General features: G+C 50.6%; 1 protein-coding gene across 1 annotated transcript; it reads left to right on the top strand.

The window, feature by feature from the left end:
- Nucleotides 1–360: 360 nt before the first annotated feature.
- LOC135442078 (DNA (cytosine-5)-methyltransferase 1-like) lies at nucleotides 361–14,731 on the top strand (the record flags this gene model as incomplete). Its single annotated transcript, XM_064701625.1, has 8 exons — nucleotides 361–453; nucleotides 3,875–4,026; nucleotides 6,483–6,670; nucleotides 8,249–8,438; nucleotides 10,678–10,775; nucleotides 11,757–11,904; nucleotides 13,038–13,153; nucleotides 14,445–14,731. Coding segments are annotated over 8 exons (1,272 nt in total), but the record flags the coding sequence as incomplete, so codon positions are not given.
- Nucleotides 14,732–16,220: the final 1,489 nt, after the last annotated feature.

A 16,220-nucleotide genomic window follows, 5' to 3' on the forward strand; every position in this document is an offset into this window, starting at 1 on the left:
GATTTTGGGGTTTTTATTTTGGTTGTGGTTTTGGGGATTTTGGGGGTTTTTGGGTTTTGGGGTTGGGTTTTTGGATTTTGGGGATTTTTGGGGTTGAAATTTTGGGGTTTTGGATTTGGTTTTTGTGGTTTTGTTTGGGTTGGGTTTTGGGTTTTGGGGATTTTTGGGGGGTTGTTTTTGTTTGGGTTTTGGGGATTTTGGGGTGTTAGAATTTTGGGGGGTTTTGGGGTTTGCATTTGGGGTTTTTTTGGATTTTTGGGGTTTTGGGGTTTTTGGGGGGTTTTGGGGTTTGCGATTTTGATTTTCCCCATTTTCCAGGATTGATTTTCCTGATTTTTGCTGTTTTTTGGGATTTTGCAGGCGGGGTGAGAGCCCGGAAGTTGGGTCCCATCAACGCCTGGTGGATCACCGGCTTCGACGGCGGCGAGAAGGCGCTGATCGGCTTCAGCACAGGTCAGGGGAAATTTGGGCTTTTTTGGGCTTTTTTGGGGTTTTTTTCTCCCTTTTTTATCCATTTTTTTTCTCCCTTTTTTACCCATTTTTTCTCCCTTTTTTCTCCATTTTTTTTTCCCTTTTTCTGCCTTTTTTATCCATTTTTTTCTCCCTTTTTCTCCATTTTTTATCCATTTTTTTCTCCATTTTTGTCCATTTTTTTTGTCCATTTTTTGTCCATTTTTTATCCATTTTTTGTCCATTTTTTATCCATTTTTTTCTCCCTTTTTTCCCATTTTTTCTCCCTTCTTCTCCCTTTTTTATCCATTTTTTCTCCTTTTTTATCCATTTTCTCCCTTTTTCTCCCGTTTTTTATCCGTTTTCTTTTCTCCCTTTTTCTCCCTTTTTTATCCATTTTTTTTCTCCCTTTTTTACCCATTTTTTCTCCCTTTTTTATCCATTTTTTCTCCTTTTTTATCCATTTTTTCTCCCTTTTTTATCCATTTTTTTTCTCCCTTTTTTATCCATTTTTTCTCCCTTTTTTACCCATTTTTTCTCCCTTTTTTCTCCATTTTTTTTTCCCTTTTTCTGCCTTTTTTATCCATTTTTTTCTCCCTTTTTCTCCATTTTTTATCCATTTTTTTTCTCCATTTTTTATCCATTTTTTTTCTCCCTTTTTTCTCCATTTTTTTTCTCCCTTTTTCTCTCTTTTTTTTCCATTTTTTTTCTCCATTTTTTATCCATTTTTTTTCTCCCTTTTTTCTCCATTTTTTTTCTCCCTTTTTCTCTCTTTTTTATCCATTTTTTTCTCCCTTTTTTCCCATTTTTTCTCCCTTCTTCTCCCTTTTTTATCCATTTTTTCTCCTTTTTTATCCATTTTCTCCCTTTTTCTCCCGTTTTTTATCCGTTTTCTTTTCTCCCTTTTTCTCCCTTTTTTATCCATTTTTTTTCTCCCTTTTTTACCCATTTTTTCTCCCTTTTTTACCCATTTTTTCTCCCTTTTTTATCCATTTTTTTCTCCCTTCTTCTCCCTTTTTTACCCATTTTTTTCCTCCCTTTTTTATCCATTTTTTTTCTTCCTTTTTTACCCATTTTTTCTCCCTTTTTTATCCATTTTTTCTCCTTTTTTATCCATTTTTTTCTCTCTTTTTCTCTCTTTTTTATCCATTTTTTCTCCCTTTTTTTATCCATTTTTTTCTCCCCTTTTTATCCATTTTTTTCCTTTTTCTCCCGTTTTTTATCCATTTTCTTTTCTCCCTTTTTCTCCCTATTTTATCCATTTTTTCTCCCTTTTTTATCCATTTTTTCTCCCTTTTTATCCATTTTTTCTCCCTTTTTTCTCCATTTTTTTTCTCCCTTTTTCTCCCTTTTTTACCCATTTTTTCTCCCTTTTTCTCCCTTTTTTATCCATTTTTTCTCCCTTTTTTATCCATTTTTTTTCTCCCTTTTTCTCCCTTTTTTCCCATTCTCTCTCTTTTTCCCCTTTACTTCTTCCTTCTCTTTTTGTTCCTGGTTTTTCCTGTTTTCTTTCTTTTTCTCTTTTTTTCCTCTCTCTTTTTTCTGTCTTTTTTCTCTTTTCTTCCCTTTCCTTCTTCTTTTTTCCTCCTCTTTCCTTTTTCCTGCTGTTTTTCCCCCAAATTTCCCCAATTTTGGTTTTTTTTCCCACAAATTCCCCCAATTTTGGGTTTTTTTTCCACCCCAAATTCCCCCAATTTTGGGGTTTTTTTCCCCACAAATTCCCCCAATTTTTGGGGTTTTTTTTCCCCAAATTTTCCCAATTTTGGGGTTTTTTCCCCCCATTTTCTCCCAAATTCCCCCAATTTTGGGGTTTTTTTCCCCCAATTTTTCCCCAAATTCCCCCAATTTTGGGGTTTTTTTCCCCCACAAATTCCCCCAATTTTGGTTTTTTCCCCCCATTTTTCCCCAAATTTTCCCAATTTTGGGTTTCTTTCCCCAAAAATTCCCATAATTTTGGGGTTTTTTTTTCCCCAAATTCCCCCAATTTTGGTTTTTTTTTCCCCCAATTTTTCCCCAAATTCTCCCAATTTTGGTTTTTTTTTTTCCCACAAATTCCCCCAATTTTGGTTTTTTCCCCCCATTTTTCTCCCAAATTCCCCCAATTTTGGGGTTTTTTTCCCCCAATTTTGGGGTTTTTTCCCCCCAATTTTGGGGTTTTTCCCCCAATTTTGGGGTTTTTTTTTCCTCAAATTCCCTGAATTTTGGTTTATTTTCCCCAAATTTTCCCAATTTTGGGTTTTTTTTCCCCAAATTTTCCCAATTTTGGTTTTTTTCCCCCCCCATTTTTCCCCAAATTTTCCCAATTTTGGTTTTTTTTCCCCCAAATTTTCCCAATTTTGTTTTTTTTTTCCCCCCATTTTTTCCCAAATTTTCCCAATTTTGGTTTTTTTCCCCAAATTTTCCCAATTTTGGTTTTTTTTCCCCCATTTTTTCCCAAATTCTCCCAATTTTGTTTTTTTTTTTTCCCCAAATTTTCCCAATTTTGGGGTTTTTTTCCCCCCATTTTTTCCCAAATTTTCCCAATTTTGGTTTTTTTTCCCCCCATTTTTTCCCAAATTTTCCCAATTTTGGTTTTTTTCCCCAAATTTTCCCAATTTTGGTTTTTTTCCCCCATTTTTCTCCCAAATTCCCCCAATTTTGGGTTTTTTTTCCCCCAATTTTGGGGTTTTTTCCCCCAATTTTGGGTTTTTTTCCCCCAATTTTGGGGGTTTTTTTTCCTCAAATTCCCTGAATTTTGGTTTATTTTCCCCAAATTTTCCCAATTTTGGTTTTTTTTTCCCCCCATTTTTTCCCAAATTTTCCCAATTTTGGTTTTTTTCCCCAAATTTTCCCAATTTTGGGTTTTTTTCCCCCATTTTTTCCCAAATTCCCCCAATTTTGTTTTTCTTTTTTCCCCAAATTTTCCCAATTTTGGTTTTTTTTTCCCCCCATTTTTTCCCAAATTTTCCCAATTTTGGTTTTTTTTCCCCCCTTTTTTCCCAAATTCCCCCAATTTTGTTTTTTTTTTTTTTTTCCCAAATTCCCCAATTTTGGGTTTTTTTCCCCCTTTTTTTCCCAAATTTTCCCAATTTTGGTTTTTTTTCCCCCCCATTTTTTCCCAAATTTTCCCAATTTGGGTTTTTTTCCCCCAGAAATTCCCACAATTTTGGGGTTTTTTTCCCCCAATTTTTCCCCAAATTTTCCCAATTTTGGGTTTTTTTTCCCCAATTTTGGGGTTTTTTTCCCCAATTTTGGGGTTTTTTCCCACAATTTTGGGGGTTTTTTTTCCTCAAATTCCCTGAATTTTGGTTTATTTTCCCCAAATTTTCCCAATTTTGGTTTTTCCCCCAAATTTTCCCAATTTTGGTTTTTTTTCCCCCCATTTTTTCCCAAATTTTCCCAATTTTGGTTTTTTCCCCAAATTTTCCCAATTTTGTTTTTCCAGCCTTTGCCGATTACATCCTGATGGAGCCCAGCCCCGAGTACGCGGCCACGTTCGCGCTGATGCAGGAGAAGATCTACATGAGCAAGATCGTGGTGGAGTTCCTGCAGAACAACCGCGACGTCACCTACGAGGACCTGCTCAACAGGATCGAGGTGACGGGGCTGTGGTGTCACCCAAGGGGCACTGACACCTCCTGATGTCCCAAACATCTCCAAACATCTCCAAACGTCTCCAACCATCTCCAAACATCTCCATCCACAACCATCTCCAACCATCTCCAACCATCTCCAAACATCCCAAAGGGTCACAGGCACCTCCTAACGTCCCAAACATGTCCCAACGTCTCCAAACATCTCCAACCATCCCAACCATCTCCAAACATCTCCAACCATCCCAAAGGGTCACAGACACCTCCAAACATCTCCAAACATCTCCAAACATCTCCAAACATCTCCATCCACAACCATCTCCAAACATCTCCAAACATCTCCATCCACAACCATCTCCAAACATCTCCAAACATCTCCAAACATCTCCTAACATCTCCATCCACAACCATCTCCAAACATCTCCAAACATCCCCAAAGGGTCACAGGCACCTCCTAACGTCTCCAAACATCTCCAAACATCTCAAACCATCTTCAACCATCTCCAACCATCTCCAACCATCCCAAAGGGTCACAGACACCTCCAAACATCTCCAAACATCTCCAAACATCTCCATCCACAACCATCTCCAACCATCTCCAAACATCTCCAAACATCTCCATCTCCAAACATCTCCATCTCCAAACATCTCCAACCATCCCAAAGGGTCACAGACATCTCCAAACATCTCCAAACGTCTCCAACCATCTCCAAACATCTCCATCCACAACCATCTCCAACCATCTCCAACCATCTCCAACCATCTCCAAACATCTCCATCTCCAACCATCTCCAGCCATCTCCAACCATCCCCATCTCCAACCATCCCAAAGCGTCCCAGCCATCCCCAACCATTCCCAACCATCTCCAACCATCTCAACCATCTCCAATCATCCCCATCTCCAACCATCTCCAACCATCTCAACCATCTCCAGCCATCTCCAAACATCTCCAAACATCTTCAAACATCTCCATCTCCAACCATCTCAACCCTTCCCAGCCATCTCCAAACCATCTCCAACCATCCCCATCTCCAACCATCTTCAACCATCTCCAGCCTTTCCCAACCATCTCCAGCCATCTCCAATCATCTCAACCCTTCCCAACCTTGGTGACCCTTGGAATGGGGGATCTGGGGAGGGATCAGAGACCATCCCCAGCCGTCCCCCACCATTCCCAACCATCCCAAACCATCCCAACCATCTCCAACCATCTCCAAACATCTCAAACCATCTTCAACCATCCCCATCTCCAACCATCTCCAACCATCTCCAACCATCTCCAACCATCTCCAACCATCCCCAACCATCTCAAACCATCTCCAACCATCTCCAAACATCTCCAACCATCCCAAACCATCTCCAACCCTCCCCAACCATCCCAACCATCTCCAACCATCCCCAACCATCTCCAACCATCTCCAACCATCCCCAACCATCTCCAACCATCTCCAGCCCTCCCCAACCATCCCAGCCATCCCCAACCATCTCCAGCCCTTCCCAACCATCTCCAACCATCCCAAACCATCTCCAACCATCCCAAACCATCCCAGCCATCTCCAACCATCTCCAACCATCCCAACCATCTCCAACCATCTCCAACCATCCCAAACCATCTCAAACCATCCCCATGTCCAACCATCCCAAACCATCTCCAGCCCTTCCCAACCATCCCAAACCATCCCAACCATCCCCAAACATCTCCAACCATCCCAAACCATCCCAAACCATCTCCAACGATCCCCATGTCCAACCATCCCAACCATCCTAATCCATCTCCAACCATCCCCATGTCCAACCATCCCCAACCACCTCCAACGATCCCAAACCATCTCCAACCATCTCCAAACATCTCAAACCATCTCCAACCATCCCAACCATCTCCAACCATCCCAAACCATCCCAACCCTCCCCAACCATCTCCAACCATCTCCAGCCATCTCCAGCCCTCCCCAACCATCTCCAACCATCCCAACCCTTCCCAACCATCTCCAACCCTTCTGAACCATCTCAAACCATCTCCAACCATCCCAAACCATCTCCAACCATCCCCAACCATCTCCAGCCATCTTCAACCATCTCCAAACATCTCCAACCATCTCCAACCATCCCCATCTCCAACCATCTCCAAACATCTCCAACCATCCCAAACCATCCCCAACCATCTCCAACCATCCCAACCATCTCCAACCATCTCCAACCATCCCAAACCATCCCCATGTCCAACCATCCCAAACCATCTCCAACCATCCCAACCATCCCAACCATCCCAAACCATCCCCAACCATCCCCAACCATCTCCAACCATCTCCAACCATCTCCAACCATCTCCAACCATCTCCAACCATCTCCAACCATCCCCAACCATCTCAAACCATCCCCATCTCCAAACATCTCCAACCATCCCAAACCATCTCCAACCACCCCAAACCATCTCCAACCCTCCCCACCCGTTCCCCCAGACCACGGTGCCGCCGGCCGGGCTCAACTTCAACCGTTTCACGGAGGACTCGCTGCTGCGGCACGCGCAGTTCGTGGTGGAGCAGGTGGAGAGCTACGACGAGGCCGGCGACAGCGACGAGCCCCCGGTGCTCATCACGCCCTGCATGAGGGACCTCATCAAGCTGGCCGGGGTCACCTTGGGCAAGAGGTGAAGTTTTGGGGCAAAAAAAGCCAAAATCGGGAAAAATTCCCACCAAAATCCCATCAGGGGTTTGGGTTCCGTGGTGTCAATGTCGGGGAAATCGGCCCAAAATTTGGGGGTTCTTGTGAGGGAACTCATTGAGGTGGGTGAGGTCACCCCTGGGAAGGAGGGGAAGTTTTGGGGCAAAAAAAGCCAAAATCGGGAAAATTCCCATCAAAATCTCGTCAGGGGTTTGGGTTCCGTGGTGTCAATGTTGGGGAAATCGGCCCAAAATTTGGGGGTTCTTGTGAGGGATCTCATTGTGGTGGGTGAGGTCACCTTGGGAAGGAGGGGAGGTTTTGGGGCAAAAAAAGCCAAAATCGGGAAAATTCCCACCAAAATCCCATCAGGGGTTTGGGTTCCGTGGTGTCAATGTCGGGGAAATCGGCCCAAAATTTGGGGGTTCTTGTGAGGGAACTCATTGAGGTGGGTGAGGTCACCCCTGGGAAGGAGGGGAGGTTTGAGGGTGAAAAAGCCAAAAATGTGACCAAAATTTGGGACCTCCAAAGAGGATTTGCCCAAGATTGGGAAGGGTTTGGGTTCTGTCAGCGCAAAATTTGGGGGAGTCCAAGCAAAGTTGGGAAAATCTTCCCAAAATTGGTGAGGATTTGGGTTGGGTGGTGTGGGAAGGGTTGGGAGTCTGAGCAGAAACCTTCCCAAAATTGGGGTGACCTTCTTAAAATTGGGAGAATTCTCCCAAAATTGGGAAGATCCTCCCAAAACTGGGAAGATCCTCCCAAGATCACAAAAACCTTCCTAAAACTGGGAAGATTGTCCTGAAATTGGGAAGATTGTCCTGAAATTGGGACATTTCTCTCAAAATGGAGAAGATCCTCCCAAGATCCCAAAATCCCTCCTGAAATTGGGGAAGATCCTCCCAAAATTGGGATGACCTTCTTAAAACTGGGAGAATTCTCCCAAAATTGGGAAGATCCTCCTGAAATTGAGAAGATCCTCCCAAGATCCCAAAATCCCTCCTGAAATTGGGGAAGATCCTCCCAAAATTGGGATGACCTTCTTAAAACTGGGAGAATTCTCCCAAAATTGGGAAGATCCTCCTGAAATTGGGAAAGATCCTCCTAAAATTGAGAAGATCCTCCCAAATCCCAAAATCTCTCCTGAAATTGGGAAGATCCTCCTGAAATTGGGGAAGATCCTCCTGAAATTGGGGAAGATCCTCCTAAAATTGAGAAGATCCTCCCAAGATCCCAAAATCTCTCCTAAAATTGAGAAGATCCTCCCGAGATCCCAAAATCTCTCCTGAAATTGGGAAGATCCTCCCAAAACTGAGAAGATCCTCCTAAAATTGGGAAGATCCTCCCAAGATCACAAAAATCCCTCCTGAAATTGGGGGAGATCCTCCCGAAATCGGGCAAACCCAAACCTGGTGTTGCTCCAGCGTTGGGTCCCCCCACCCAAAATCCATCCCCACCTTTTGGAGACCTCACCTGGCCACCCGTGGAGGTCCCCGGGGTGGTGGCCCCGCCCCTGGGCGTGGCCTCCCCGCCCCCTGGGCGTGGCCTGAGCGCCGTCCCCGTGCCGCAGGCGAGCCGTGCGGCGCCAGGCCATCCGGCACCCGACGCGCATCGACAAGGACAAGGGTCCCACCAAGGCCACCACCACCAAGCTGGTGTACCTCATCTTCGACACCTTCTTCTCGGAGCAGATCGAGAAGGACGAGCGCGAGGAGGACAAGGAGAACGCCACCAAGCGCCGGCGCTGCGGCGTCTGCGAGGTGACCGCGGCTCACCGGCGCGGTTGGGTTTGGTGTTGGGGGGGGTCTTCCAGCCTTGGTCAATGTTGTGGGTTGGGTTGGGTTGGTTTGGTTGGTCTTGAAGGACTCTCAGTGTTGACCAACATCATGGGTTGGGTTGGGTTGGTTGGTCTTGAAGGACTCTCAGTGTTGGCCAACATCAACATCATGGTGGTTGGGTTGGGTTGGTTGGTCTTGAAGGACTCTCAGAGTTGGCCAAAATCAACATCATGGTTGGGTTGGGTTGGTTTGGTCTTGAAGGACTCTCAATGTTGGCCAACATCAACGTCATGAGTTGGGTTGGGTGTTGGGTTGGTTGGTCTTGAAGGACTCCCAGTGTTGGCCAACATCAGCGTCATGAGTTGGGTTGGTTGGTCTTGAAGGACTCTCAGTGTTGGCCAACATCAACATCATGGGTTGGGTTGGGTTGGGTTGGGTTGGGTTGGTTGGTCTTGAAGGACTCCCAGTGTTGGCCAACATCAGCGTCATGAGTTGGGTTGGGTTGGTTGTGGTCTTGAAGGACTCCAGTGTTGGCCAACATCAACGTCATGGGTTGGGTTGGTTGGTTTGGTGGTTGGTTGGTCTTGAAGGACTCCCATGTTGGCCAACATCCAATGTCATGAGTTGGGTTGGGTTGGTTTGGTCTTGAAGGACTCTCAGTGTTGGCCAACATCAACGTCATGAGTTGGGTTGGGTTGGGTTGGGTTGGGTTGGTTTGGTCTTGAAGGACTCTCAGTGTTGGCCAACATCAATGTCATGAGTTGGGTTGGGTTGGTTTGGTCTTGAAGGACTCTCAGTGTTGGCCAACATCAACGTCATGAGTTGGGTTGGGTTGGGTTGGTTTGGTCTTGAAGGACTCTCAGTGTTGGCCAACATCAACGTCATGAGTTGGGTTGGGTTGGTTTGGGTTGGGTTGGTTTGGTCTTGAAGGACTCTCCATGTTAGCCAACATCAACATCATGGGTTGGGTTGGGTTGGGTTGGGTTGGTTGGTCTTGAAGGACTCCCAGTGTTGGCCAACATCAACATCATGGGTTGGGTTGGGTTGGTTTGGGTTGGGTTGGTTGGTCTTGAAGGACTCCCATGTTGGCCAACATCACTCATGGGTTGGGTTGGTGTCTTGGAGGCCTTCCAATCTTGGTCAATTCTTGTTGGGTTGGTGATCTTGGAGGCTTTCCAGTTGGTCAATGTCATTGTCATGGGTTGGTTGCTTTGGAGCTTCCACCTTGTCACATCACAGTTGGTTGTTGGTCTTGGAGAGTCTTCCAATCTTTGCAACACCAACACCATGAGCTGGTTGGGTTGATCTTGGAGAGTCTTCCAATCTTGGTCAATGTCATTGTCATGGGTTGGGTTAGGAGGCCTTGGTCAATGTCATTGTCATGGTTGGTTGGTTCTTTTGGAAGATCTCCCAACCTTGACCAACACCAACACCATGAGCTGGTTGGGTTGATCTTGGAGAGTCTTCCAATCTTGGTCAATGTCATTGTCATGGGTTGGGTTGATCTTGGAGGGCTTTTCCAGCCTTGGTCAATGTCATTGTCATGGGTTGGTTGCTTTTGGAAGATCTTCCAACCTTGACCAACACCAACACCATGAGCTGGTTGGGTTGATCATGGAGAGTCTTCCAGTCTTGGCCAACATCAACACCATGAGCTGGTTGAGTTGATCTTGGAGAGTCTTCCAATCTTGGTCAATGTCATTGTCATGGGTTGGGTTGGTTGGTTTTGGAAGATCTTCCAACCTCGACCAACACCAACACCATGAGCTGGTTGGGTTGATCTTGGAGAGTCTTCCAATCTTGGTCAATGTCATTGTCATGGGTTGGGTTAGGAGGCCTTGGTCAATGTCATGGGTTGGTTGGTTCTTTTGGAAGATCTCCCAACCTCCACCAACACCAACACCACGAGCTGGTTGGGTTGATCATGGAGAGTCTTCCAATCTTGGTCAATGTCATTGTCAGGTGGGTTGTGGTTTTGGAAGATCTAACCTGCCAACACAATGAGGGTTGGTTGTCGGAGAGCTTCACTTGGTCAATGTCATTGTCATGGGTTGGGTTGATCTGGAGGGCTCGCCTTGGTCAATGTCATTATGGGTTTGGCCTTGGTAATGTCTTTCTTTTGGAAGATCTCCCAACCTCGACCAACACCAACACCACGAGCTGGTTGGGTTGATCATGGATGGTCCTTCCCGGTGTCACCGGTGTCCCCGTGCCGTGCCAGGTGTGCCAGCAGCCCGAGTGTGGCAAGTGCAAGGCGTGCCAGAACATGGTCAAGTTTGGTGGCAGCGGTCGCAGCAAGCAGGCGTGTCTGCAGAGGAGGTGGGTGGCCGTGTCCTCGATGTCCCCGATGTCCCCGATGTCCCCGATGTCCCTGATGTCCCCAATGTCCCCGATGTCCCCAACGTCCCCGATGTCCCCAATGTCCCCAACGTCCCCGATGTCCCCAACGTCCCCGATGTCCCCAACGTCCCTGATGTCCCCCCTGTCCCCAATGTCCCTGATGTCCCCAACATCCCCGATGTCCCCAACGTCCCCGATGTCCCCGCTGTCCCCAACATCCCCCACATCCCCAACATCCCCAACGTCCCTGATGTCCCCCCTGTCCCCAATGTCCCTGATGTCCCCAACGTCCCCGATGTCCCCAACGTCCCTGATGTCCCCCCTGTCCCCAATGTCCCTGATGTCCCTGATGTCCCCAACGTCCCTGATGTCCCCAACATTCCCAACATCCCCGATGTCCCCAATGTCCCCAACGTCCCTGATGTCCCTGATGTCCCCAACGTCCCTGATGTCCCCAACATTCCCAACATCCCCAACGTCCCTGATGTCCCCGATGTCCCCGACGTCCCCGATGTCCTCGATGTCCCCGACGTCCCCGATGTCCCCGATGTCCCCAACGTCCCCAACGTCCCCGATGTCCCCGATGTCCCCAACGTCCCCAACGTCCCCGATGTCCCCGATGTCCCCAACGTCCCCGACGTCCCCGATGTCCCCAACATCCTCAACGTCCCTGATGTCCCCGATGTCCCCAATGTCCCAAACGTCCCCGATGTCCCCAACATCCCCGCCGTCCCCCACATCCCCGATGTGCCCGATGTCCCCAACGTCCCCGACATCCCTGATGTCCCCGATGTCCCCAACATCCCCAACATCCCCAACGTCCCTGATGTCCCCGATGTCCCCAATGTCCCCAACGTCCCCGACGTCCCCGATGTCCCCGATGTCCCCAACGTCCCCAACGTCCCCGACGTCCCCAAGCCCTCTGTCCCATCCCCGGTGACGCCCCTGGTGCCACCCCAGGTGTCCCAACCTGGCGGTGCGGGAGGCGGACGAGGATGAGGAGGTCGATGACAACATCCCCGAGATGCCCTCGCCCAAGAAGATGCTCCAGGGCCGCAAGAAGAAGCAGAACAAGAGCAGGATCTGCTGGGTGGGGGAGCCCATCAAGGTGAGGAACCTGGGCAGGTGAGGGGACACGTCCAGGGGAGGGGACACGTCCAGGGGAGGGGACACATCCAGGGGAGGAGATCTGGCAAGGTGAGGGAACCCATCCAGGTGAGGTTAGAGCTGGATCTCATGGATGAGGGAACCTATCCAGATGAGGGGAACCCATCCAGGTGAGGTCAGAGTTGGATCTCGTGGATGGAGAACCCATCCAGGTGAGGAGAACCCATCCAGGTGAGGTCAGAGTTGGATTTTGTGGGTGAAGGAACCCATCCAGGTGAGGAGAACCCATCCAGGTGAGGTCAGAGTTGGATCTGGTGGATGGAGAACCCATCCAGATTAGGAGAACCCATCCAGGTGAGGTTAGAGTTGGATTTTGTGGGTGAAGGAACCCATCCAGGTGATGGAACCCATCCAGGTGAGGTCAGAGTTGGATCTCATGGATGGAGAACCCATCCAGGTGAGGAGAACCCATCCAGGTGAGACCAGAGTTGGATCTCATGGATGGAGAACCCATCCAGGTGAGGAGAACCCATCCAGGTGAGGTCAGAGTTGGATCTCGTGGATGGAGAACCCATCCAGGTGAGGAGAACCCATCCAGGTGAGGTTAGAGCTGGATCTCATGGATGGAGAACCCATCCAGATGAGGGGAACCCATCCAGGTGAGGTCAGAGTTGGATTTTGTGGGTGAAGGAACCCATCCAGGTGAGGAGAACCCATCCAGGTGAGGTCAGAGTTGGATCTCATGGATGGAGAACCCATCCAGGTGAGGAGAACCCATCCAGGTGAGGTCAGAGTTGGATCTCATGGATGAGGGAACCTGTCCAGGTGAGGGAACCCATCCAGGTGAGACCAGAGTTGGATCTCATGGATGGAGAACCCATCCAGGTGAGGAGAACCTATCCAGGTGAGGTCAGAGTTGGATCTCGTGGATGGAGAACCCATCCAGGTGGGGGAACCCATCCAGGTGGGGGAACCCATCCAGGTGAGACCAGAGTTGGATCTCGTGGATGGAGAACCCATCCAGGTGAGGTTAGAGTTGCATCTTGGGGGTGATGGCCCCATCCAGGTGAGGTCCCCTCCAGGTGAGGTCCCACCCAGGTGAGGCCGTACCTGTGACGCCCCCGTGTCCCGCAGAGCGACGGCAAGAAGGATTTCTACCAACGCGTCTGCATCGACTCCGAGACGCTGGAGGTCGGAGACTGCGTGTCCGTGAGCCCCGACGACCCCAGCAAGCCCCTCTACCTGGCCAGGTGGGTTCTCTCTCGGCCATGGGACGACTCCCTATGATCCCACCTGGCCAGGTGGGTTCTCATTTTCGGCCATGGATGACATCCCATGATCCCACCTGGCCAGGTGGGTTCTCCATCCTCATACAGGGGTGGGGACATGGAGATGTCCCCAATGATCCCACCAAGCCAGGTAGGTTCTCCATTCCTATGGGTTGGTGACATGGGGATGTCCCCAATGATCCCACCAAGCCAGGTGGGTTCTTCTCCTGATGGTCTGGGACATCCCTGATGATCCACCTGGCCAGGTGGGTTCTCCTATCCATGATCTTGGGACATCCCGATGATCCCCCTGCCAGGGGTTCTCCATCCTCATACGTGGGACATGAGATGCCCCAATGATCCCACCATGCCAGGTGGGTTCTGCATTTTCTCACGGGTGGGGCTGGAGATGTCCCTGTGATCCCACCAAGCCGGTGGTTCCCTTTCTCCATGGCGGAATCCCAATGATCCCACCTGGCCAGGTGGGTTCTCCATTCTCCCATGGGGACATCCCTGATGATCCCACCAGCGGTTTGGCTTTCTCCATATCACCCCCTACTGGGTTCTGGGGACATGGGGACATCCCCAATGATCCCACCAGGCCAGGTGGGTTCTGCATCTTCTCACGGGGGTGGGGACATGGAGATGTCCCTGATGATCCCACCAAGCCCGGTGGGTTCTTCTCAGTCCCATGGCCTTGGGGATATCTCCAATGATCCCACCTGGCCAGGTGGGTTCTCCTCAATCCCATGGTCTTGGGGACATCTCTGATGATCCCACCTGGCCAGGTGGGTTCTCCATTCTCTTGTGGGGTTGGGGACAACCCTGATGATCCCACCAAGCCAGGTGGGTTCTCCATTCTCCCATGGGGACATCCCTGATGATCCCACCTGGCCAGGTGGGTTCTCCCCAGTCCTATGGGTTGGTGACATGGGGATGTCCCCAATGATCCCACCAAGCCAGGTGGGTTCTTCTCAGTCTGATGGTCTTGGGGACATCCCTGATGATTCCACCTGGCCAGGTGGGTTCTCCTCAGTCCCATGATCTTGGGGACATCTCCGATGATCCCACCTGGCCAGGTGGGTTCTCCATCCTCATACAGGGGTGGGGACATGGAGATGTCCCTGGTGATCCCACCTGGCCAGGTGGGTTCTCCTCAGTCTGATGGTCTTGGGGACATCCCTGATGATCCCACCTGGCCAGGTGGGTTCTCCATGGTCCCACGAGGTTGGGGACAGTGGGATGTCCCCTGTGACCCCGTGCCACCCCTCAGGGTGACGGCCATGTGGGAGGACAGCAGTGGCCAGATGTTCCACGCCCACTGGTTCTGCCCGGGCTCGGACACCGTCCTGGGGGCCACCTCGGACCCTCTGGAGCTGTTCCTGGTGGACGAGTGCGAGGACATGCAGCTCTCCTACATCCACGGCAAGGTCAACGTCATCTACAAGGCGCCCTCGGACAACTGGGCCATGGAGGTGGGGACAGGAGGTGGGGACATGGTGGGGACGTGGTGGGGACAGGAGATGGTGGGGACATGGTGGGACATGGTGGGGACAGGAGGTGGGGACATGGTGGGACAGGAGAATGGTGGTGTGGGACATGGTGGGACATGGTGGGACATGGTGGGGACGGGGTGGGGACCGGTGGGAATGGTGGGACATGGTGGGGACGTGGTGGGGACATGGTGGGGACAGGAGGTGGTGGGGACATGGTGGGACATGGTGGGGACAGGAGGTGAGAACATGGAGGTGAGAACATGGAGGTGGGGACATGGAGGTGGGGACATGGTGGGGACAGGAGGTGGTGGGGACAGGAGGTGGGACAGGAGGTGGGGACATGGTGGGGACGTGGTGGGGACAGGAGGTGGGGACATGGTGGGACATGGTGGGGACAGGAGGTGGTGGGGACATGGTGGGACATGGTGGGGACAGGAGGTGGGGATATGGTGGGACATGGTGAGGACATGGTGGGGACGTGGTGGGGATGTGGTGGGGATGTGGTGGGGACATGGTGAGGACATGGTGGGGACAGGAGGTGGGGACATGTGGGGACGTGGTGGGGACAGGAGGTGGTGGGGATGTGGTGGGGACATGGTGGGGACATGGTGGGACATGGAGGTGGGGACAGGAGTGGGGACAGGAGGTGGGGACATGGTGGGACATGGTGGGGACAGGAGGAGATGGGGACATGGTGGGGACAGGAGGTGGGGACATGGTGGGGACATGGAGGTGGGGACATGGTGGGACATGGAGGGACGTGGTGGGACAGATGGTGGGACATGGTGGGGACAGGAGTGGGGACATGGTGGGGACAGGAGGTGGGGACATGGTGGGGACAGGAGTGGGGACATGGAGATGGGGACAGGAGGTGGGGACATGGATGGTGGACAGACATGGTGGGGACAGGTGGAGATGGTGGAGACATGGTGAGGACAAGGAGGTGGGGACATGGAGTGGACATGGATGGTGGGGACAGGAGTGGGCATGGTGGGGACAGGACATGGGGACATGGTGGGGACATGGTGGACATGGGTGGGGACAGGTGGTGAGACATGGAGGTGGGGACAGGAGGTGGTGGGACATGGTGGGACATGGTGGACATGGAGGTGGGGACATGGTGGGGACAGGAGGTGAGGACATGGAGTGGACATGAGGTGGACATGGAGGTGGGACATGGTGGGGACATGGAGGGAGACTGGATGGGAAGATGGAGTGGGGACATGGTGGGGACATGGAGTGGGACAGGAGGTGGGACATGGAGATGAGAACATGGAGGTGGGGACATGGAGGTGGGGATTGGAGGTGGGGACATGGTGGAGACATGGAGGTGAGGACAGGAGGTGAGAACATGGAGGTGAGAACATGGAGGTGAGGACATGGAGGTGAGAACATGGAGGTGGGGACAGGAGGTGGGGCATGGAGTGGAGACATGGAGTGGGGACATGAGTGAGACATGGAGGTGAGACATGGAGGACAAGGAGGTGGGGACAGGAGTGGGGACATGGTGGGACATGGTGGGACATGGGGGGGACATGTGGTGGGACATGGTG

The sequence above is a fragment of the Zonotrichia leucophrys genome, unplaced genomic scaffold, assembly GCF_028769735.1.
Source record: "Zonotrichia leucophrys gambelii isolate GWCS_2022_RI unplaced genomic scaffold, RI_Zleu_2.0 Scaffold_1018_17578, whole genome shotgun sequence".
NCBI lineage: Eukaryota > Metazoa > Chordata > Aves > Passeriformes > Passerellidae > Zonotrichia > Zonotrichia leucophrys.